Source organism: Aptenodytes patagonicus, chromosome 2, assembly GCF_965638725.1.
Source record: "Aptenodytes patagonicus chromosome 2, bAptPat1.pri.cur, whole genome shotgun sequence".
In the NCBI taxonomy this organism is placed as follows: domain Eukaryota; kingdom Metazoa; phylum Chordata; class Aves; order Sphenisciformes; family Spheniscidae; genus Aptenodytes; species Aptenodytes patagonicus.
The window spans coordinates 22,609,963-22,633,462 of record NC_134950.1 but is presented as its reverse complement, the minus strand read 5'-3'; the positions used below and the strand labels follow the sequence as shown (position 1 = coordinate 22,633,462).

The 23,500-nt window shown below is 36.9% G+C and overlaps 1 protein-coding gene across 32 annotated transcripts in view; it reads left to right on the top strand.

The window, feature by feature from the left end:
* The window catches only part of RIMS2 (regulating synaptic membrane exocytosis 2), a 515,547-nt gene that overhangs the window by 102,141 nt on the left and 389,906 nt on the right, over positions 1 to 23,500 (top strand). For 21 of the 32 annotated variants that reach the window (XM_076329271.1, XM_076329286.1, XM_076329297.1 and 18 more), the window contains one exon: positions 9,970 to 9,981. The exons of the other annotated variants lie outside the window; for them this stretch is intronic. In XM_076329271.1, coding sequence (XP_076185386.1) covers positions 9,970 to 9,981 — 12 coding nt within the window. The remainder of the gene's footprint in view (positions 1 to 9,969; positions 9,982 to 23,500) is intronic. 32 annotated transcript variants of the gene reach the window in all.

The window sequence follows — 23,500 nt, the reverse complement described above, 5'->3', positions numbered from 1 at the left end:
ATCTGTCCTCATTTCAAATAATTGCCATTTGCAGATGGATTCGTGACTATGGCTTTTAAGTTAATACCTGCCACATTTCTACTAACAGACTGATGAAAGTACAATTCTTTGACTGGAGGACTGAGTCTCTGTACTGGTGACAGGGAGGTATGTCTAGTGATCTAGTGATGCTTATATTGAGACACCGATTACTACAAGTTAGAGCAAGGATTTGTTTCTTTTCTGCCTGCCCAGGCTCTTCTGTACAAGATTATTGTAAAATTAGTGCTAGAACAATATATACAATATATTATGGAGCTTTTAAATCTTTATTATCTACTATACATATGCATAGATATTATGTATATGTACATATAATTATGCATACAAACATCAAAATATTTTTAGGAAAAAATTAAATTCACTGACAATATAGAATTACAGCTAGTATACTGGTGTTTATTGTATAACAACAGGTAAAACAGCAATCTTAATTTTTAAAAAGTTGGATCATAGAGTAAAAAATTCAGCAAAACTGAGGTAATCACAGAAAACAGTTCTGAGATCAGTTTATTCAACATTTTAGATAAAATGTTCACATCTGATACACATCTTTCTCACATTCTGAAAGATACTTGTAGAATATTCATGACAATACCAAAGACGTCTTATGCTAGTCTTTTGTGGAAACACATCTTTTGTAAACCAATACGATAATTTAATAATTTAATATTTATTAATATAATCATTTTCCGGCATAATTTATTTCCATAAATCTATTTTTTCTGTAATATGTTCATTGCAAATACCATGCAATCTGCAAATATTATCTTAATTTTTTGGAAGGTAGGAGACAATGGTATAAATGTTATGTATTTCTTTGTCCAAGATTGAAAGGTAGGCTTAAATAATGGACTCAAGTTTTTGATTGACAAAGTATAAAATAATCTACCATTTCCTGATGATTAAAGTAACTGAGATTATGTGTAAATCTCTCAAACTGCCTTGGATTTTGTTAAGGTAATTTTAAAATTTTGTCTTCAGTAAGCTCACGTTTTTATTGGGTTTTTTTTATAGCTAACTAAATCATGTTGCCGGTAATAAGAGATATAATAATTTCTGTATTAATTTCATCTGATTATAAAAGGCAATCAGGACAGATATTTGAGTGCTTATCTCTACATACTTAGAAACATAGAAAAAGTGCATTGGGAGGGAGGCTTCATCTCCTAATGAAACATTCTGATACATCATTTAGACTGTCCTCAGGATAGATCATGTGAACGTGGCAGGTATTTGTCTGACTTCTCTTGACAGATTTCCAGTGAGATTCTCCCACACCCTCTTAGGTCATTTGTTCCACTGCTTCACCATCCTCACCATAGAAAGGTTTTCTTACTGTCTAACCTAAATCTGTCTTTCTGTAAGCTGACTTCTCCATTCATGAGTCTGTTCTGTAACTCTTCTCATCTGGCTTTTTTTCTACTGCTGTTGATTTAGTGCGATAAATAAGCTTTTCTGTCTCTCATTCATTTCTGTTCTAGATAATTTATGAATATGCTGGACAGAGCATCTCTAGACAGATCCCCTTTGAGGCTTCACTGGTGATACCTCTCCCTTAAAAAAACCCTGACCATTTATTCCTGCTCTTTTCTTCTTGTCTTTTCATCAATTAAGTTTTCTCATGGATGAATTTATTCCTATTCCATGGCAGCTGAGATTTTTTAAAAGCCTGGAAGCACAACTCAGCAGTATGAATAAATCCCGTTTACTCACTTTCTCTGTGACTCCTTGAAGGAATTCCAATACATGTAACAGACATGAATTCTGTTTACCAAAGCCATTCTGACTTTTCCACATTTTATCGTAATTTATTCATAGGCTTGCTAATTTTCTTCTCTATTTTGGCTTCTACAGATCTGTCCAATGTGGATGTCAGACTCATGTGTCTGTTATTCAGTTGATCTAACATTGAAATTCCTTAGAAATGAATAAAATGGCATCATATTTGCCACCTTTTATTCTTCTTGTTAATGAAAGACTGTATTACAGTTAATAGTTATATATTTTAGACTTGAGATGTTCTATGCTGAGTATCATCTGATTTTAAAGATTTGTTACTGTTTTTTTTGTTGACTCACTTTATAACTTCTCTTTCTGAAATATCAGTTCGAAGTATATCCTCCAGTTCATTCTGCATAAAATAATATTCTAGAGTAAGTACCTCTTTAATAACCGTGAACATGAATACAAAAGATTTAACTCAGACAGGCTGTGGCAGTCTCCTATTAATGATCTCTTTTATGCCTATACACATTATTCCATGAAAATTATTTTTGGTCTACTGGAATTTACCAGAATTCATTCTTTTCCATTTTCCTTAATGGATACAACTTCAACTTCTTGAAGGATGACTTCTAATAACTTCCTGTTTGAACTTTGCTAGATTTTCTTTGGTCTTTGTAGACAGTTTTTGACAGGTTATATATGTCTGCTTTGGACCTTATATAAGGTGATTCTTAAACTGTCTGAAATGTTCTTTGATGGAGCTGTTTGATCTGTTCGTGATCTTTTTCATAATATCAAGTTTCAAGCCAAATTCATGCCATTTACACCAGATTCTACTACTAAATAGTTTAGTACAGACCAGTGTTAGCGGCATGCATCTCAGAAGATGTAGAATCGCAAAAACCACTTCTCTTTCAAAGGTCACAAGGAAGAATCGCAAAAACCACTTCTCTTTCAAAGGTCACAAGGAGGACTACTGCTTCCAAGGTTCATGGTCATGTGTAGGAGCAGAGCATGGAAATGTTTGACTGTTGTCAGAGCATTAGATTAGGATTCTCAGAATGATTGGATGATTCATTCCTTTTTCGGTTTAGTTACAGTGCCTGAAATAAAGGCATTAAAATTCAGTTCAGGTTGTACAAAAATTATCATTATGTGGGGGTTCCTTCTAGATCAAACAAATAAAACTAATAATGGTGGTCCTGCTGCTTCTGTACTGCTTATTATCTTAGTGAATGGAGTATTCAGCCAGGATGGAGGCTTAAATTTTATGGGAGTAAGGGACCTTGAACTGTCATCTTTTATGTTTATGAACAATTTCAGATTGATTAAAACTGAAATAATAAATCACATGACAGCAAGCAGTAATTGTTCTTAGTAATATAGTAATATACAAAATATACTACTGTTCTTTTTTTAATTATATACTCATTTATATAGGGAAATGCACACTGAATGAGGCAGTAGACAGCAGAATGAGGTTTATGCAGCTGAAAAATTTACATGCTAAAATATTGGATAAATACAGCTTCCAGATAGATGCAACTTTGTGTGCAGTGAATATAAATTTGAGCAACTCAGAATGCCAGTTCAGTAAACCAACATTTCACTTGTTGGAAGAAAACAATACTTGTCTGAAAACTTAATTTGATGTGTGCTGAATACCTTCTTTCAGGGTGTTTAGCAACCTGCTATCACTTGCAGCCACTGAAACATCCTTCTCTCTGTCTTTGAACATCAAAAGTAAGAGATTTTCAGTTGTTTTATAGGACCCAGCAACTGCGTGCAAAACACATAAGGTATAAGTAGGGAACTTCTCTCAGCTCCCTCTGGTTCTGTAAAGCTTTGCATTCTGATTATTTCTCTGGGGCTATGTTTGATTTTCAGAAAACGATCAAGTTCTCTTTGTTGAATGATTCTAACTGCAGGACTTGCAGTGTGACCGTCCGTATGGAGTCACAAACCAACATTTTAGCATGCTTGTGCTAATGAGTAATCCATTTCATTCTGTTGACAAATGGCAAGCACTGAAGAATTAGTCTGTCACAATCAGGATTTCTAAGTCACTGGGATTTGGGATAAACTCAATGATTTCCCATTACGTACAAATAAGTTGGCCCTTAGGAGACATGGTTTGATTCTGCATTTCTCTAGAAAACACGTGACATTACAAACTTGAGGAAAATATTTCTCTAAACCAAGTGTGGTTTTTTTTTTTTTTTCCTTTTTTTTCTTTTCAGTTTAGTCCATGTAACACCTGTAAAATATGATAACCTACAACTGTATTCATCTTTCTGGAGGATCTCAGTACAAGCATCTCTGAAAGAAAGGAAGGTCAGCTGCTAAATTATTCCAAAGTCAATCCCTTATTTAGAAGTTGTAAATTCACAACCGGAGGCTATAAAAGTTATCCTTCTAATAAGGATGAATTTCACATCTCAGTCTCTCCATGAATAGAATAGAATTTATATTATCAAATATATTAAAGACTTCCAATCTGAAATCTGGTTCTGATTATATAAGAACAATGTTAATGCCATAGTGAACATCTATGATTATTAAGACATCTCTAAACAATGATCAGCTCCATTTTATTTGAGGTGAGCAGCCTCTTTATTCTTTTGAAAGTTATACCCAAACTTACCAGGACTATGGTTCACCTAGTAGTCATCGTGGTCCTTAGTACCATTCCCCACTCCTTCCCCAAACGGGGTTTGGCTGCCTGTCTCATGGGCAGCTCTGATGTGGTGTAGCTGTAACCTGGGATCAGCCTTAGGGAGAGAGCTGCGTGAGAAGGGACTGCAATGAGCCCTCTTGGGACCTCCACCCCCTCACCTGGGAGCTGCTTTTCAGCTCAGGCACTCAGCCTTGGTCCCTGCCTGAGCCATGCCGCTGCCTGTCCGGGTCCCTCGCTGACCCGAATCTGTAGGCTTGGCTTCCCAGCTGGCCTCACCTCTGCCTCATCACCATGGACCTGCTGGGGACCTGGATTCTTTGCTGACCCTAGTTACAGTCCTGGGCCCTACCCTGCTCCCCTTGCATGCGTGCTGTGGGACACAGTCCTGTAGGTGGGGGCATGGCCTGCCTCATGTCACCCTTTGTACCCTGCTCCTGGCCCTGGCCAAGCTGCTGACCCCGCTTGTGCCTGGACAGTATAGAAGTGGCACGCTGCCCCAGCAAAACACTTCTTCAAATTGCTGCATTTAATACTAAGAGTAAAAACCTTGCCACAACTATCATTTTGAACCAGGAGATGTTGCTCCTTTCCAGCCTGTAAACTTTTCTTGCAAACTGATGCCTAGCAGAACTGATATTCAGAATCTGCATTTCTGTATTGACACCTCGGTTTCTTTTGATTCTTCAAAAGAACCCTGTGATTTTAAAACAAACTATGTGGATATGATCATTCCCTTCAAATGACAACTGCACAAACTATTTCTGTTATTAATTTTATTTATTTGAAACTATTTTCACTTGGTAGTTGTTTTGAATCTCATTAAACAGCAGATGATGGTCTCAATTTCAACAGAGTTTAGGCATGTTTGAACTCTTCACTCTGTTTCAAAGCTTTCAAAAACCTTGGAGGTTATTATGATCTTGACACAATGAAGAACTGACAATTTTAGACAAACTGATAATTTCAGGCACTTAAGGTGAAGAAATACCATCTTGAAGAGTGGCTTTGGCTCATGCAGTCAGATGCCAGATTGACCTTCTAACAGATTTTTTTAAAAGGATAAATATTGACTCATTCTAGATTTATTTTGAGTATGGGATGGAATTCCAGTCATTTCGCTAACATTTCTGTGTGTCTGAATATTCATGGGGTTAAGGCCTTTCCCTGTAAAACCGATATTAAAATATACTTGCATTTTCATGTGGAACAGAACAAATACCACCAAAGTCTGACTGATTTGTTGCTTTTTTTAGCATCAGTTCTTTGAGAACTGAATTGAACAATTTCTTAAATGTCTTTGCTGTTGAAAAGACTGACTAGACTGTCTCTCATATGGTCAGTCATGTCACTACTTGCATTGTACTGCTGTGAACTCAAGAATGTTTGACAGCAATGTGGGGGAGGCAGCTGAGAGGCTGGAGGTAGTCTTAGATGTTTAGTAAAGTGTGATGACTTGTCTTGAACTTCGCATATCTTTATATTTCATAGCCTGTTTCTGAAAAGAGACTCTTTCTCCTGGAGGTTATTCAACATAGGTAGATTGTGTGAACCAAATCTTGGTTACTGTTGTGATCACAGTGTGAATGACAGGATTTGGAGTCTTAACTGCCCTTTCAAAGCCACCAATTATTGGGATTACTGCTTTGTGTTGGAAAGCTTACACTTATATGGTGAAATGTTTAAGACTTCTCATTATGCCACTAATTTCTGAGAAAAATCTTTTACCTTTTAATATATAGTTTATAAATACAATATATTATTTTAATTGTTGCCTAAGTGGTGCTTGTACTTGGGGATATCATTTGAGCTAACAGAGGGTGAGACTTCTCTACTGATAATATCTTTGATACATGAGAATTACTGATTAGCCATGATTTTCACTAATATAGTCCGAGGTTTTAGGAAATGTGAGTTGGTATGTCCTCCTTGCTTACAATCTTAGGATGTGTTTTAGCTTTTCTGTGATTAAAGTTAAGTTTGGTTTTTGGAAACTCTTGATTTGAACACAAATTAAGATTTGGCAAAATGAGACAGTGATGGAACAGAACAGTATTACCAGATCAATATTTATGAGCCAATAGTTTCTAACATTAGAACGCCGTGGCACGAGTAGGTATTAGAAAAACTGTCTCAAAACTCTTAAACTGTCCTTTCTAAAATATATATCAGTGTTGTAGTGAAAGTTTGTTTCTGTCTTTTAAATTTTTTATTTCTGAGTCATCTCTATTACTAGTTTGTTTGTATACTCCATTATGTTGTCATCTGAATTTACTTTTTTTGTATGAATTTACATTTCTTCTTGTGTATGATGGTTTTACTCCTTTTAAGAGTTTTAAAAATCCTCGTATCTTAGGTGAAAACTACTGAGTGAAGAAAATAGATTAGAACATAATTCATAGTATGAAGAGTTGCAGATTATCTGTGTGTTTGCAGAAGACTATTAGAATAATTAATAGGTAAAATTTTCCATACATAATTATCACTTACAATTTGGCTAGACTGGAATACTATGTTAGAAGAGCATAAAAGTAGTCAGGACAATGGATAAATTATATTAGTCATTATTTTTGGAATAGAGATAAAATTGGGAGAGAAATCCATATGCATGACAAAACAGAATGTTTAAATATATGTAGGTGTATTTTATGTAGGAGAAAGTGAGTGAGGGAAAAGTATCATAGAATAATTGGGTTGGAAAGGACCTCTGGAGGTCATCTCATCCAACTTCTTGCTCAAAGAATGTCAAATTACATGAGTTTTCAGAGGAACTTGCCCAGTTCAGTTTTGAATCTTCAAGGATGGAGATTCAGCAACCACTCTGAGCAACCTGTTCCAGTGATTGACAGCTCTCATGATTAAAAAACAGAAGAAAAATTTCCTTATATCTAGTCTGAATTTCCCATGTTCCAACTTGTATTTGTTGCCTTTTGTCCCATGCTTCAGCGTGTATCTTTGAGGAGAATACTGCACATAATACTACTTGTCATCAAATGACCAAACTATGGGTCTTGTGTAGTGAAAATTATAAGGAAACAACACAACGTCTAAGCATTTTCTTGAAATATTATAGGTCTTATTTATAGTCTGTTTTAAATTTTCAGAGATAGTGGTGCCGTGCAGAATATGAAAAACAGAAATTAAAACTGAAGACATTAAAAGTTATTAAAACATTAGGGACTGTGCTAGAAACAGGCAATCCTGCTCTAAAGAATAGTCAGCCTAGGCACGTAGAACAGTAAGCTAAGCTATATGATAAAAAAATCAAATAATAAAGATACTTTCCATCTCAAAATTTGTTTTCTTAAGGATCTTGCCCCTTTTAAAATGTCGTATATGTTTTAACCTCTTCTACTTAATATTTACATTTTTCATTCATTATTGATTGTCTTAAAGGTGTTCCTATTTTCTAGTTTGAAATATCACTATGTCTGTTTCCCATTTTTTTGTGAAACCTTCTACCTTTACTTTTTTCTTCAGTTTAATGTATTTAAAATCTTTATCTTTGTCATGTGCTATTTTACCTACTGTGTCTTGTTGGAGTTTATTTAATTTTCTCAAGTTCTTTTGTTTTAAAATTCTATTTTTAATTGCTGTCTGCATCCTTAAAGTGGGGACTATTCTGACTTAATTGCTCTTCTGTGCTGTTACTTACCCCTTCCAGCATCTGCGAGACATTCACTGAGAAAGCAACCTAATCAGGCATTTACAATTTAAAAAATTTCTTAGCCTCTGTGCTAAAAATACCTGCTTATGGATTATGCTCCTCCTGCATAGTAGAGTGTATTTCTTCAGAGGTGAGGATGAGAAATTGAGGCACTAGATGTTTCCCTTCAAAATATCTGTGAGCACTACTGCCGCTCTTATTGCAGTGGGACAGGAAGCCCTGCTAGGAAAGTAGCAGAGCACCTGGTGCTGTGCAGATAAATATGTCTCTGCACACAGAGCGATAAGGCTTAGAAGTCCCGTGATTTAGATAGCTTTCAATAATAATTGCTATTCGTATAACTGAGAAAGAATGCCACTAAAACCTGTAGCATCTTTGAAAATACTTCAATCTTTTACCACCGTACATAGGATCATAGAATAAGTTGGGTCAGACAGGACCTGTGGAGGTTATCTAGACCAATCTCCTGCTCCAAGCAGGATTAACTTCAAAGTCAGACCAGTTTTTCAGGACCACGTCCAACTGAGTTGTAAAAATCTCCAAGGATGGAGAATCCATAACCTCTTCAGGCAACCTCTTTCAGTGCTTAACCATTCTTGTGATTTTGCTTTTTTCTTTTATCCAATCCAATTCCTTTATTGTTGCATTGTGTCCATCTTCAAGAAAATTCTGTCTTTGTCTTCCCTATAGCTCACCTTCAAGTATGAATGCAAGTAGCTCTCCTCTTCCCGCACCCTTCCTTACCCCAGCCTTCTTTTGGCTAAACGAGCCTCCCTCCCTCAGCTTCTCCTTGTATATTGTGTGCTTTAGTGCCCTGATTGTCTTGGTTGGCCTCTGTTGTATTCTCTCCTGGTTTTTTTGTGTCTCTAGTATTGGGGGGAACCTACAACTTCTACAAGAGCACAGGAGCACAAAGTTACATGTCATATAGGTATCCAAACAACAAAGCTATAAAATGAGTTCTCACCCTTTCTTGGTGAGCAGTTGTATTTCCAACATTAACATGCTTAATTGCATGCCTAGATTTAGTCTCTGTATTGGCATGTGAAATTAAGGTACCAGAAAAAAAAAGTCATTCACCATTCACAAAAATGTGGAATAGTTTTGACTGAGAGCATTTTGAATATTTTTGTTTTCTAACGTATTATTCCATTTACAATTTTAGACTGCTAAAAAGACAATTCCTTCAAGGAGAATAATAATCAATGGGAATGTTTGTATTTAATATTTATGGGTATGAAAAAGAAAGTATAAATGATATAGATCTGACATGACATGCAGTAGACACTTGCAACAAACTCTCTCTCCTTATGCTTTAAAACTCTAGTATTTTAAAGATCTGTTGAGTGACTAACATGCAGTTATGCCATTGTGCATACCCTGTATCTGGCTGTAGTAAACAAACATTCTTCATTTCACTGGACTCTTTGCAAGTGCAAAGGGTTGATGCATGCTAATCATTTGCAATACTGGGGTCCAAGGCATGTAGAGATAAATTCTGCATCCTTTTTATGAGATGCCCCATTTGTTTTATTGAAGTAATTCAGACGTGACTCCCAAATTATTTTAATGAAAATAATTTTCTTTGTGCAGTTCTTTTTGTACAAATATTTTCTTTGATATATAAAATTGTCTCAATTTTATCCATGAAAGGATTAAGAAAATTATTAAAATGATATATTTTTCACTAGATCTTCTTCACCACTAGGGGAAATAAGAGAGACATATATTAATTCCTTTGATATTTGTTTGTTTATTTTACTAACAAATACTACTGCTTGCTTTCAAAATGAAAGTGACTCTTTCCTTCTTTGTCTTTTTTCTGTCCTTTCTTTCTTGCTTTCGTGGATATGAACTCCAGGAGGACAAAGTGGTTAGAGCCTTTTTTCTGTCTAAAGTTCTTTTCTTTTATGGGTAGACTTATTTCCTGGCCTACATTTGCTTTCATTTACACAGGTGTAATTCCTGCTGAAGGCAAGGGGAGTTACTGTCATTAAAATGAAAGCAATGTTTGGCATGAAAGGCTTACCTGTTTTTCAGATAACTTACTAATAATCTGTGAGTTGTTGTGAACAGTATGCATGATATTCCTCTCTGTTTGCAGCTTTTGTGAGCATGCCCCTACTTTTCCTTTAGTTTTGCAATATGATATGTGCACAGTTTAAAAAAAAAAAAAAAGGTAATTGTCTCGTAGGTGTTTCTCTTACAAAAATACGAATGAATTTTATCAAAGTGGCATAAAGTTATCAAAATAATTTTTGCGCTCTGTGGTAGTCATGTTTGTGTCATCGATATGTATGCACTCAACGTTTTAGCCTGTAATTTTTTTTTAGCATGGTAGTTTCAGTTTTGATTTTTAATGACAATACAATTAGGTACCAGTAAACATTACGAAAACATATTTGTTCTAAACATTTAGGAATATGCCAGCTATGTCATAGAGTTATCCACTAATATATAAATTATTTTCTAGATTAAATGGTATGTAGTCATTCCTAAAATGCAGTGCACATATTGTATTGAGCATAATGTTGAAATAATGTTAGACTTTATGCATGTCACTGACACTGTGTTTGTCTTGCTAGTATTACACCTACAGTAAATATTTTAATCTGATTTTATTTTAGCTATGTTTAGAAAAGGTAGGATAAATCTGAATTTGAGAATAAGCCTGGATATCTTTCAATATTTTACCAAATTAAATATGATTTTTTTAAATAACAGAATTGAGAAAACTACCTGAGCTAGTGTAAGTCTGCTCTTCCATGAAAATCTCTAATGTATTCTAAAGAACTGCAATTGCAAAAGCAACTTGCCCTGTAGTGCCTGGCAATTAAGTTCCTACATTAGATGGAATAAAGAAATTCTTTAACATTCATATGCATTTAGTAAATGTATACACAGCAAAGTCTTTTGTTACAATAAATGTAATTTTTTCTTACTGATAGCAGTGGCAAGGCTCACATTTAACTCACACGTATGGTTCAGAAACACTTTGCTTCATTCAGAAGTTGTAAGCCATCTGCTGTCGTTACCATTTAGGATATGTTTTTACTAGCGGGCAAATGATCTTTGTGCTGGGGCACATACTGATCCCCAGCCTGTTAGAGGGGTACATAGTTTTCTTTTGGCCTACATCATTACAGTTTTTCACGATTAAAAGGCTGTGAACTCATAGAAGCCATGAAGTAACACCAGTTCCTAGAATACAGAGGTAGCTGTAGAGTACAAAAGGTAGATGAATAAAAGGAACAATTTTCTCCTTGAAGAATTTACCCTTTCAGTATAATCTTGTAAGTAATTGACTCATGCTAACAGTATTTCCACAGACAATCCAACAACTAATGTCTGTGAGGTACTCATCTATATTGTAGCAGTATCAAATTTTAATTTAAATTCACTTGGAAAATAAAAAAAAAGAGTGAAAGAGGTCACAGTAGTAAGATTATACGATAATCTAGTTTTACCATGTACATGTGTTAAGGAAGGAAGGGACAGGGATTTCTCTAGCTAATCAACTAGTTAGATTTTTCCATAAATAATGATGGTGCCTCAAGTTGCTTTAGGTAATATCTGTTTCTGCTGATTTTGAAATAGATGTTTTAGAAGTTAGGAAGGCAGAAAGAACAATAAGTATTTTAGGTCGACCTTTTCTTGACTACAAACATTGTGAAGTAGGGACAGCAGTGGTATTCATCTTGCTATTTCAGTGCTAACAGTAAGGTTAAAAACCCTGGTGTATTGTATGCAGATGCCATCAAAACAGATACTTCAATATAAACAGGATTTTTTAAATTTGTGTGATACAGCATTTACCAGTAGGTTAACCCACTTAGAGAATCCTTAATATTACTGGTTATCCTTCATTTTCCAGTGTCAGCATATCAGAGAAGGTGTGAATTCCAGTATTTCTTGAGGCCTATTCTGTATTTTGTAACCGTAGAATGGCAAGTTCAATCTACAGTGCTCCTAGATAAAGCTATAGATGCTTGGTGACTGTTGACCCAATTAAACAACACGGATTTGGAAAACGAGGAGTATTCAAAGCATCAGGTCTGTGAGGAGTTAGAGAGTAGAAAGACATTTTAGTATGTCCCCTGTAGAAATCTTGTTGCATCTTTTGTTAAAGAGTAAGATTGTAGTGAAAAGCTGGGACAGCACATGGTGTTGAATCATTGGGACAATCATACGCCAGTCCACTGGTGCTATTTATGGTGGTGGGGAGTGGAGGTGGACATGAATTCTGACTGTGTTGTAATGTTGTAGTTGTACCATTAAACATGCATGGAAGGGAACTCATATTACATACTAATACCACTTCGGAGTATAAAGCTCACTGTGCCTTTTTCCACACAGAACGTGGGAATGACTGATGAATGTCCCAGTCCTTCATTAGTCTGGTATCACAGTATATAAAGAAGTACTTTGGCAGAATGGAGACCCAAATGTGCCAGAAAGGAATTATTAAGGAATAATATAATTATATGTAATATAAATTATAAAAGAGTAAGCTCATCTCTGAGAAGGAAACAGTTGATTTTTTAATTGAAAAATAGTGTGATTAGTGAATTTTTTCCATCTTCTGGATTTTTTTTTCTTTAAGTAATGAAGGTACATTTTAAAGGATTTCCTGCATTTGTGTCACTGTTATTCAATCAAAATGTGACTATGAGGTAGAGGAAGGCCCTTTGAGAAACCAGAGTCAATTAAGGCTGATTGAAATGAAGTCTATTTCAAAAAATAAAGATTCACAGGATCATCTTCCTTTTACTTAGATTTTGACATTTATATTCCTAACCAAATAACTTTATTAAAATGAGCAACACCATTAGCTAGACTAGTGAAATTCTATGGTTATATCACTGAAAATCATGGAAATCATGGAAGGTGTGATTAAAAAGATGAGGAACTAAGAAGTGCAATACAGTTTGTGTAAAAACACATCTTCATTGCAAATAGTAGGAAATGAAGAAGTTGTAGACTATTTTAATTTTGACTGAATATTATCCTGAATTTAAATGAAATTATATCCTACGTACCTTTGCTTGGAGGCAGTGGCTTTAAAGTAATCGCTGATATTTCTGGAGAAAACAAATAAGTAAGCAACCTAATATAGGAAGTTTTTGGAAACAGATGGCAGGACAAAACATGGTTCCTTCTGATTTAGGTTCCTTCACTTGCTGGTCATGATCCGGCTTTTTAAAACTTTGATAAAATCCCTCTACAGTGTTTAGTTATGGACATTTGAGGTTTAGATACATCAATTCATGTTTTGTTTTTCAAGTGTTCATTTTCTTATTCTTTGCTTAATAACTGTCTCAGGCGCAGAGATAAAAAGACCAGTTTTATGGTTCAAGTTAGATGCAACTTAATTAAATTACATAGAAACATTATTTGCAACAAATGTTGTTTAGGTCGATGCTGCCCTGTCTGAAAGAGAGGGAAAATCTCTTTCTGGATTAGACAATGCCTGTTGCTGACAGTGAAATATGTCTTTCTTTTCTTCATCCCAGAAGTTAGGATGCAGTTGCTCATTGTCTCTCATAAAACCAGAGTCAAGTGAAGCAAAAAGATGATGTATATGTGTGTTTAGGATATAGAGAAAACGTGTTTTTTAAAAGCTGAAGGAGAAAGGGCACTTCAGAGAAACCGTGATTCTTTTATATTCCTGCTAGTGAGAGGAAGCCTTCTTAATTTTCTTGCATCCCCTTCATTCAGTGCTAGGAAGAATAGTTTCCTGAGAAAGCACTGATGGCGCTGGAACCTGATCTGGAGTCCATCACAGAAAGTGGAAGGACTGAACTGCTTGGTATTAATCTCACAGATTAATAACACAGACCTGTAACTCAAACTGGAAGAATAGATTTTCTTTTCATAGCTATATTTCTGCATAATCAATTAAACACTTCTCTTGCTGATCGTGATCTGGCTTTAAAAAACTTTGATAAAATCCAGGTACAGTGTTTAGTTATGGACATTTGAGGTTTAGATACATCAATTCATGTTTTTCAAGTGTTCGTTTTCAAGTGACAAGTTTTAAAGTGACATGAAATGGGCAATTCGGTGGCCTGGCCTTCAGAGGTTCTGATACTTTCTCTGTTCTTTCATCTCTTTTAGTGGGTTCAGGAAGTTGTTTTTATGGAATCTGTTTTAAACTGCTACAGGTAAATCAAAGCCTACAGCAGAACTGTTTATAATTCTGTAAAGGATAAACCTGAGGAGCAATGCTAGGGAACTTCCTCCTTGTTCTGTCTTAATTTCCTGTGCAAGTGGATAAAACATTTGACACTTTCCCTGAAGTAAGTCTTCTACCTTTGTAATGCTATGCATTTTGAAATACTTAAGACACAGACAAATAGCGTGTCTTTAAAAATCAAGTCTTCAACCTTCACCAGTGTTAAGAACCCACAGAATCTTTTTTTGATAAAGTAATCTCAAAGACTCCTCTAAGTAAATTCAGAATCGAATGAATTTACTGAATCAAATAGTTTCCTAGGTTAATTTCCCTAATAACTTGACTGACTTTGGAATTTTATTTGAACTTTAATAATTAAATCAAAGTTTAATAATTTTTGAGATTCCTAGACAGAGTTCAGACCATGGCACTTATTTTTAGCAAATTAGTGTCATAAAACAATTCTATGTAAAATTACATTAGAAAAGATCAAAAGCAATTATCATGGGACATTATTCTCCCTCCCTTTGTCTTACTGCAATTAAAACTTCCTATTCCCCAGTTTTCCTTCACCATGTTCCAGAGTAATGAATATTATTATTCCAGTCAGGAGAGACCAAAGTGGTGTTGAGAATGCTTCCTGTCATTGTGTGGAAACTTCACTGTTAAACAAGAGAGAAAGTTTTTCTCATTTTACTTCTGCCATTCTGAACAGGTCCTGGGCCCTTCTAAGAATCCTATTGTTTCTAAACCATCTGTGTTGCAGGTCTGTACCTCCAAAGTGCCCTACAGCTTTCTCACCTGGAATTGCACAAATGTGACGAGTATTTGTAGAATACAACCATAGGTTGCTCCTCCTACCGCTGCCTTCTTGCTATTGGAAAATATCTGTTTGGGTAAACTCTTACCCTGTTCTCGACACTTGACTCAGACTGTCTTTGTGTCTTATGAAGAAACACACTCTTGAGTCTCATCAAGATTTTCATGGGCTGTATATGCTCTAAAGGATATGTTTTTTAAACTAAGATATATGTTAATTTCCAGATTACTGAAATTTGGAAAAAAAACTTTTTTACAAAGAGACTCACAAAAACATTAGAATATTTCCTAGACTTAGAACACCTCTGAGAAAAGCCTTCTGTACCAGCTATTATTTAGGACCGTTTTCTGAGATAGCTCTCTGCTGTGGGAAGCTTAATGATTTTCCTCAGCTCTTGAGTATTGTCTTTCAGATTGGGATCTCTAAAAGTAATTCGGAGAGATGGCAACTTAGACCTTCCTGTCTTGGGCCACTTGTCCTAGGCTGTTCTCTGATCCTATTTCTCATGTATCCATTTGTCTAAGCTGCTCTCCTTTATCTTACTGTGTTCAGAGCTCACTCTTGTTTCCTCCATCACTACAGAATGCACCTCCAGTAGCAGAAGGTGCTTTTAACAAACATGAAAGGCTTTAACTGAAAGCCTGTGTTTTTTCTGTCTTCTCTTTCTTGGAGTTGGATTGCAAAACATAAATAAAATGGACTCTCTGTAAATATTTTTAAATATACTAAGTTGCTTCTTTTCTCTCTGTCAAAATTACTCTGATTGCATAGTCAAATCATGTTCTCTACTCAAAAATACGTTACCTAGCTTTCCATTTTCACTATTTTCAAGACTGTCACGATGTGACATGTAATAGAATGTAATCAGTATACATACACCTTATTAAAGTTGCAGATTTAAACTTGCCTGAAATCCTGATGAAGACCACACATAGTAAATGCATTATACTGATGGTTAAATTGACATACAAATGTTCTCTTTAAATTAGATCTCTTCCCATGTGTTGTTAACTTTGACTGCCTTACTGTCATGCTAAGATACACTCTGTGTTGGCCATCACAGCCAAGGAACAGGGAGATTACACTATGTTGTAGTCCAGCTTCATACTAACTTCTGTGAGCTGCTGGAGAAGTTGGGGGGCAGGGGGAAGGAATGAGCTTTGTTCTTTCTTTCTTTCTTTCTTTTTTTTTTTTTTTTTCTCCTCTTCACCACAATGCCCTTTAGCCCACTTCCTCAAGCACAGATCAATGGCACACCCTCCACAATGTTCAAGGAAAGGGGGATGTGGTTCTAGGAACTGCCGGTCTCCTTTTCCAGCTTCTCTTGCATTTGAAAGTTAATTGGAAAGTAAAAATAAAACAACTTCTTGACATGATGTAGCTTCAGAATGGTCTTAACTAGTTCAATCTAATGACTACATGGGGTTTTATATATCTATGTAGTGAGACTTTGCTTTTGTTAGCAAGCTCCGTGCTTGAAGAAAACACTCAAATAGGTTTCTTGCTTAAGAATGAACAGAAAACTAACTAGAAGAGTAAGTCTGAAAATCTTTTTACAGTCATATATGTATTTCTTTGATATTAAATGAGCAAGGGTTTATGTGCCCAAAAGTTTGTATAACTTTTTCATCTACAACAATCAGTGTAAAAAGGTACTAGTTCCTCCTATAAATCTTGTCCTGTACGTGTACACTATGGTGGTGTAATTTTGTAGCACAGAAATTAGAAGTAGTTGGTTTGCTTTTAGATGGCACTGAATTTCTGAAAAGCATTAGAGTTTATTTAGAGAGCCTGGTGGAATTAGAGGAGCTGGCTTTCATTTTGCTAACAATTTCTCCTATCCTGATAGCACTAGAAATTTATCTTTTAATTTCAAATTGTGCAAAATAGATCCATTTTCCATTTAATTTCTTCTTCAAGCTATCCTAAAATAATCTTCTCTTAAAATGTGTATGGAAACAGTGTAATAACAATATACACTTTATCACATCAATAAATTTTCACTTTCATTTTTGTTCAAATTAATAAAGCTATTTGCAATTCTGGAACCAGAAGATGAAACAGTTCTTGAGCAGTAAGTTATATTTGCCACCTGTTGCAATATTCAGAAACCATATCATGTGCTATTAAGTTCCAGGTGTAGACTTTTATCAAAGGTAGCTCAGCAAATTCCTTGCTTTGGTCCCAGGTGTGTAACAGCACACCTAGCACTCTTTGGACACAGTTAGACATTATGGCACAGCAGGGGATGGTATAAAAGTTTAATTATCTAGATTCAGCTTCAGTGGCTGGAAACTAGTGCCTATATATATAAATAATGAAGACATTGCTACTAATAGAGTAAGGCGGCAAACCTCCCAAGGTGTTGGTTTTGGTTTTTGTTTTTGGTTTTTTTTTTCCCTCAAGTGTTTACTTAGAGCTTTATTTAGCTAGTGTCTTCAAGGAACAGTTTATTGATAGGTTGAGGAATTAAATGAAAAAGGCCTTGCACCTGGGTTAATATTGTCTGTTTGCTGTTTAGATCTGCTGTGTGAAAAAGGAATTTGTATGGCAAATATATCAAATATTGGATGCACGGGCAAGACAATTGTTCAGCATAGTATGAGTGACTTTATGTAGACAGCTTCAGCAGATATTGGACTTCAGTGCATTCATGGACAAATTTAAATAAATGTGAAAAATACTGTGTTTAAATGAGATGTCATCTATGAAGTATAAATAGGAGTGTATTTGAAAATTAAAAATTCCTTGGTTTGAGTTATTACAAAGATGCCTTCATTCAGCATCAAGATGATCTACGGAAAAGCCTGGATTTCAGGTAGCTAATTCAATTTCAGTCAATTGATGTGTGCTAATGTTTGTAGTTTTCTGAGAATTAGTTTCATGTAGTTCACAAGTCCTTCTTATCATTTTAGATCTGCAAGAAATAAAATACCTATGCTTTGTAAATCAAATAAATACATAAAAAGATTAACAGGAGTTCTGTTTGATGTTGGAGATAATATACTTTCACAAAATAAATCCCTAGAATGTTTTTATACTGATAGAATTGTAGATGTATCTTTATTAACTGAAGTTAGAGTCTTAGTGATTTAGTTTACTATGTATACGGGTACACCTCCCATTTATCTTTAAATGTTTAAACTTCCTGGGCAGCGTTAATCACTAGTGTTCATTTAACCTGTTCATCTTTCAGTTTCAGTGTAATTGCTACATAACTTCAGAGTCACGACCTGGTTAATTAAGGTGTTCTTGCTCTCAGATACTTGGTCATGTGATTATGAAAGATGATATTTATTGTTGTTAACGATTTGGATTTCTTACAGTTCTAGGTAGGGAATATATAGTACCTTTCCAAGAGATTAGAATAGTTTTACCTCTACATTGAAGATAAGGTTCAAATGCTTTTTTCTCCCGATGCGTACAATTGTCTAGTTGTCTGTTTGCATTCAGTGTTAGTTCATTTTTAAACTATAACACCATGATGATTATATATATATTTTTAGCAAATTGTTTTTGCTCCGTATGTGGGAAGGAAATTCTTCTTAATCTGCTTTAAATTCTTTTTTAGTTCTATCTAATCCTGGCTTTGTGTCTTTTTGTCATGGACATCATTGGGAGAGGCCAAAGAAAACTTTCACTATAGTGGAGGTCTGGCCTCAATCATTTGGGAAGAGCATAATTGTTGCATTGTTATTAACATACTTGTTTTATAGCAAAAAGCGAAAATCGGCTCACAATTTAGCCTAGAGAACCAGACACCAATCTTGAGTGCTCATTAAAAATGTCTAAAAAAGTTATTTTTTATTCAAGAGAAAATGCTTTATTACTATGGACCATGTGGAAAAGAGATTTTTTTGTGGTAATCTATGTTTCTGGACTCTTTCTAGATTAATATGATTATTTTTGTTTTATAGCTTCTTCATGTATTTATCTTAACTGGCTATTTATAAGAGACTTTGAAATAAAATAGTTATGATCCTGCAACATTAGACTTCTGTAATTTTATTGTGCCAAAAGCTTAATAAAATACCATAGATACATTTTGTATTGTGAATAGGATTCTGATACTCCTATTGTAGTTGTGCCACAAATATTAAATTCAATTTTAAGTAATAATGAATTCAAGCCTATTAGGCTTTTCCTTTTCCTATAACTTTTAGCTTTTATTAACACTATATGTTAATCTTTCCTTCTCATGTTTAATACAACACTACCAGCACAGATTATCTGGGGATTGTTTAAGGAAAACCTCGTGTAAATGAAGCATGTTAACCTTTTTAGTAAAGATAGGAAGACATGATCCTTGTTTTCAGTGATTTTTAAATAGATATGCTTTTAATTCCTGGTTACCATTCAGATCAGCATGGGTTCTGTCAGTTGAAGCCTCCTATAGAGCATAGGTGACATGCTGAACAAAGGCGGCTGTGAACTAACTGGGTCCTTTCATGATAAAGATCCAAGCCTTAACATAAATGTATGGTTTTGGCTCTATGGAGCACATCTGTGAAGTGTATGGCCCTCAGAAATGATCTGCTGCAAGATATTTTAAGTTAGAAGTTTCATAAAACTTCTGTGATCAGTCACTGTTTCAGATCTTTGCGGTACCTTTGTCAAAAAAGTTCCTAAATAAATAAATAAAAAAGATAACTAGAGAAGTTTGCATTTGATTTGAAAGCATATGGTGTCTAAGCCAACTGAGAATGATAGTGCCGTAAATCTGGATGTACTGTGCAGTGATGAAATTAGTAAGCATAGGAAACACAGCATTTCTTCCTTCAAGGGTGGTGAAGACACAACTGGCCCAAACCCGCTGCCCCAATGTGCCACTTTGTTCCTGTCACTGTGATAATGCTCTCAGTGAGATGTTGTAGTGATCTACTTTTCTCAAGCCTCTAATTAGCCTGGGAAAGTTTTCTTCACGTCTGTTGATGTGGAAAGACAGAGCTAGATGACATGCACATATTGTAAATTTGTAATTTACATTGTAAATACACATGCATGCTCTCTCCTGTTTTTCCCTCAAGCCTGCAGTAGTTCTCACAGCTGATGCTGAATTGAAAAGAGTGTATCTCTAGGCCAGAAGGAGGAGAATTGTGTATAAATCTGTGAGTTTCCTATTATTGACCTCTCCAAAGCCAGTATTTCTCAGCTCATTAGCAGCAGTCCTGGCACATGAGAAGGAATCCAACACTGAATTTTGGGCATTAATGGAACTCAAACACATTTTGTTTTCAGACAGCCCTGATGTAATTTGGATAGTTTTTTAAAACTACTAGAGATGAAGCATCCTTTTTTACTCAAAGTGGAAGTACATCTCTTTCTGCGTATACCAAAATCGTTTGGTCCATTTCTGATTATATGCTTCTGTTTTGTTACAATAAACCTTAAAGCAGTCCTTCAGAAAGTTCATGATGTCATATGAAATGTAAAAAGGCAAGTCAGGTTCTTCTCCCTGTCATATGAAAAATCTGCAATGAGATCTTTGTTGTGCCTTTACAGTTGTGGTTGTCCAGCGAGGGAGCTGTGACTATTATTCTTAAAGCCTGAGGATATACTAAAGTTACTGAGACTTGCCCCATATATCCCAGCATTTACTAGATTCTCTACAGTTAATTAGAAAGCAATTGCAATCATGCTACTTAGACAAAGACCTTAGTTGTTACTATTGTAAGTTCATTAAAAGTAGTTTTATTGTGGAATAGAAGCTTTGTTTTCCTGTGGCTTTCATCCTTGCAGTTGTGTGTGATCATGTTCAAACTCTGGTTATAGTGAAATATATGGTGATGCTAATTTTGATGTGAGCAGTTCTTCCTGTCTTACCTGCCTTATGCTTATAGGAAATCAACTTGTCAAATAGGAGTGAAGCCATAGCCGATCCCAAGAAATTCTGCAAATAAATCTTTAGTAGATGAAAAATATTTGTTTTTCCAATCACTCCCAAGAAATCCTTTAAATTACTGACGTTTGATTTCATCTTCATCCTGTTCTTCTTTAACAATCAGTGAAATTGCATGAATGTGTTTTTTTTTGCTTGTACTTCATAATTGTAGTATTACGAACTTCTATATTTTGAAGAAATCATCCTTTAGAACTATGAACTTAATGCTATGTCATGTGATGACCCTGATCTGAAGGGATGAAAATTATGAAAGTAGCTAGTTTTATTGACTTGTTTTTTTGAGTAGGATGACTTTAGCGAATTTAGAAAAAATCATAGAAAACTTAGAAAAGTGCATATCCTTACTCTACAGGCTTTATTGAATGCATGCTCCTCTAGTAATCAATTTGAATAGAATCATAGAATCATTGAGGTTGGAAAAGACCTCTAAGATCATCGAGTCCAACCGTCAACCCAACACCACCATGCCCACTAAACCATGTCCCTCAGCGCCTCATCTACACGTCTTTTAAAAACCCCCAGGGATGGGGACTCCACCACTTCCCTGGGCAGCCTGTTCCAATGTTTCACCACTCTTTCAGTAAAGAAATTTTTCCTTACATCCAATCTAAACCTCCCCTGCCGCAACTTGAGGCCATTTCCTCTCGTCCTATCACTAGTTACTTGGGAGAAGAGACCGACACCCACCTCGCTACAACCTCCTTTCAGGTAGTTGTAGAGAGCGATGAGGTCTCCCCTCAGCCTCCTTTTCTCCAGACTGAACAGTCCCAGTTCCCTCAGCCGCTCCTCAGAAGACTTGTTCTCCAGACCCCTCACCAGCCTCGTTGCCCTTCTCTGGACACGCTCCAGCACCTCAACGTCCTTCTTGTAGTGAGGGGCCCAAAACTGAACACAGTATTCGAGGTGCGGCCTCACCAGTGCCGAGTACAGGGGCACGATCACTTCCCTACTCCTGCTGGCCACACTAGTTCTGATACAAGCCAGGATGCCATTGGCCTTCTTGGCCGCCTGGGCACACTGCCGGCTCATGTTCAGCCGGCTGTCGACCAACACCCCCAGGTCCTTTTCCGCCAGGCAGCTTTCCAGCCACTCTTCCCCAAGCCTGTAGCGCTGCATGGGGTTGTTGTGGCCGAAGTGCAGGACCCGGCACTTGTCCTTGTTGAACCTCATACAGTTGGCCTGGGCCCATTGATCCAGCCTGTCCAGGTCCCTCTGCAGAGCCTTCCTACCCTCGAGCAGATCAACACTCCCACCCAACTTGGTGTCGTCTGCAAACTTACTGAGGGTGCACTCAATCCCCTCATCCAGATCATCAATAAAGATATTAAACAAGACCGGCCCCAGTACTGAGCCCTGGGGAACACCGCTCGTGACCGGCCGCCAACTGGATGTAACTCCATTCACCACAACTCTCTGGGCCCGGCCATCCAGCCAGTTTTTGACCCAGCGCAGAGTCCACCTGTCTAAGCCGTGAGCCGCCAGCTTCTCTAGGAGAATGCTGTGGGAGACAGTGTCAAAGGCCTTGCTGAAGTCCAGGTAGACCACATCCACAGCCTTTCCCTCATCCACTAGGCGGGTCACCTGGTCATAGAAGGAGATCAGGTTGGTCAAGCAGGACCTGCCTCTCATGAACCCGTGCTGGCTGGGCCTGATCCCCTGGTTGTCCCGCTCATGCCTTGTGAGCGCCCTCAAGATGAGCCGCTCCATAATCTTCCCCGGCACCGAGGTCAGGCTGACAGGCCTGTAGTTCCCCGGATCCTCCTTCCGGCCCTTCTTGTGGATGGGCGTCACATTGGCAAGCCTCCAGTCATCCGGGACCTCCCCCGTTAACCAGGACTGCTGATAAATGATGGAGAGCGGCTTGGCGAGCACCTCCGCCAGCTCCCTCAGCACTCTCGGGTGGATCCCATCCGGCCCCATAGACTTGTGAGTGTCCAGGTGGCACAGCAGGTCATTGACTGCTTCCTCCTGGATTACGGGGGGTTCATCCTGCTCGCTGTCCCCGTCTTCCAGCTCGGGGGGCCGAGTACCCTGAGGATAACTGGTCTGCCTGTTAAAGACTGAGGCAAAGAAGGCATTGAGTACCTCAGCCTTTTCCTCATCCTCAGTGACAATGTTCCCCCTTGCATCCAATAAAGGATGGAGATTCTCCTTGGCTCTCTTCTTGTCATTAATATATTTGTAAAAGCTTTTTTTGTTGTCTTTAACGACAGCGGCCAGATTGCGTTCTAGCTGGGCTTTTGCCTTTCTCATTTCTTCTCTGCACGACCTAGCGAGATCCCTGTACTCTTCTTGAGTCGCCTGCCCCTTCTGCCACAAGCGGTAAACTCTCCTTTTTTTCCTGAGTCCCAGCAAGAGCTCCCCGTTCAGCCAGGCCGGTCGTCTTCCCCGCCCATTCTTCTTACGGCGTACAGGGACAGCCTGCTCCTGCGCCTTTAAGACTTCCTTCTTGAAGATCGTCCAGCCTTCCTGGACCCCTTTGCCCTTCAGGACCG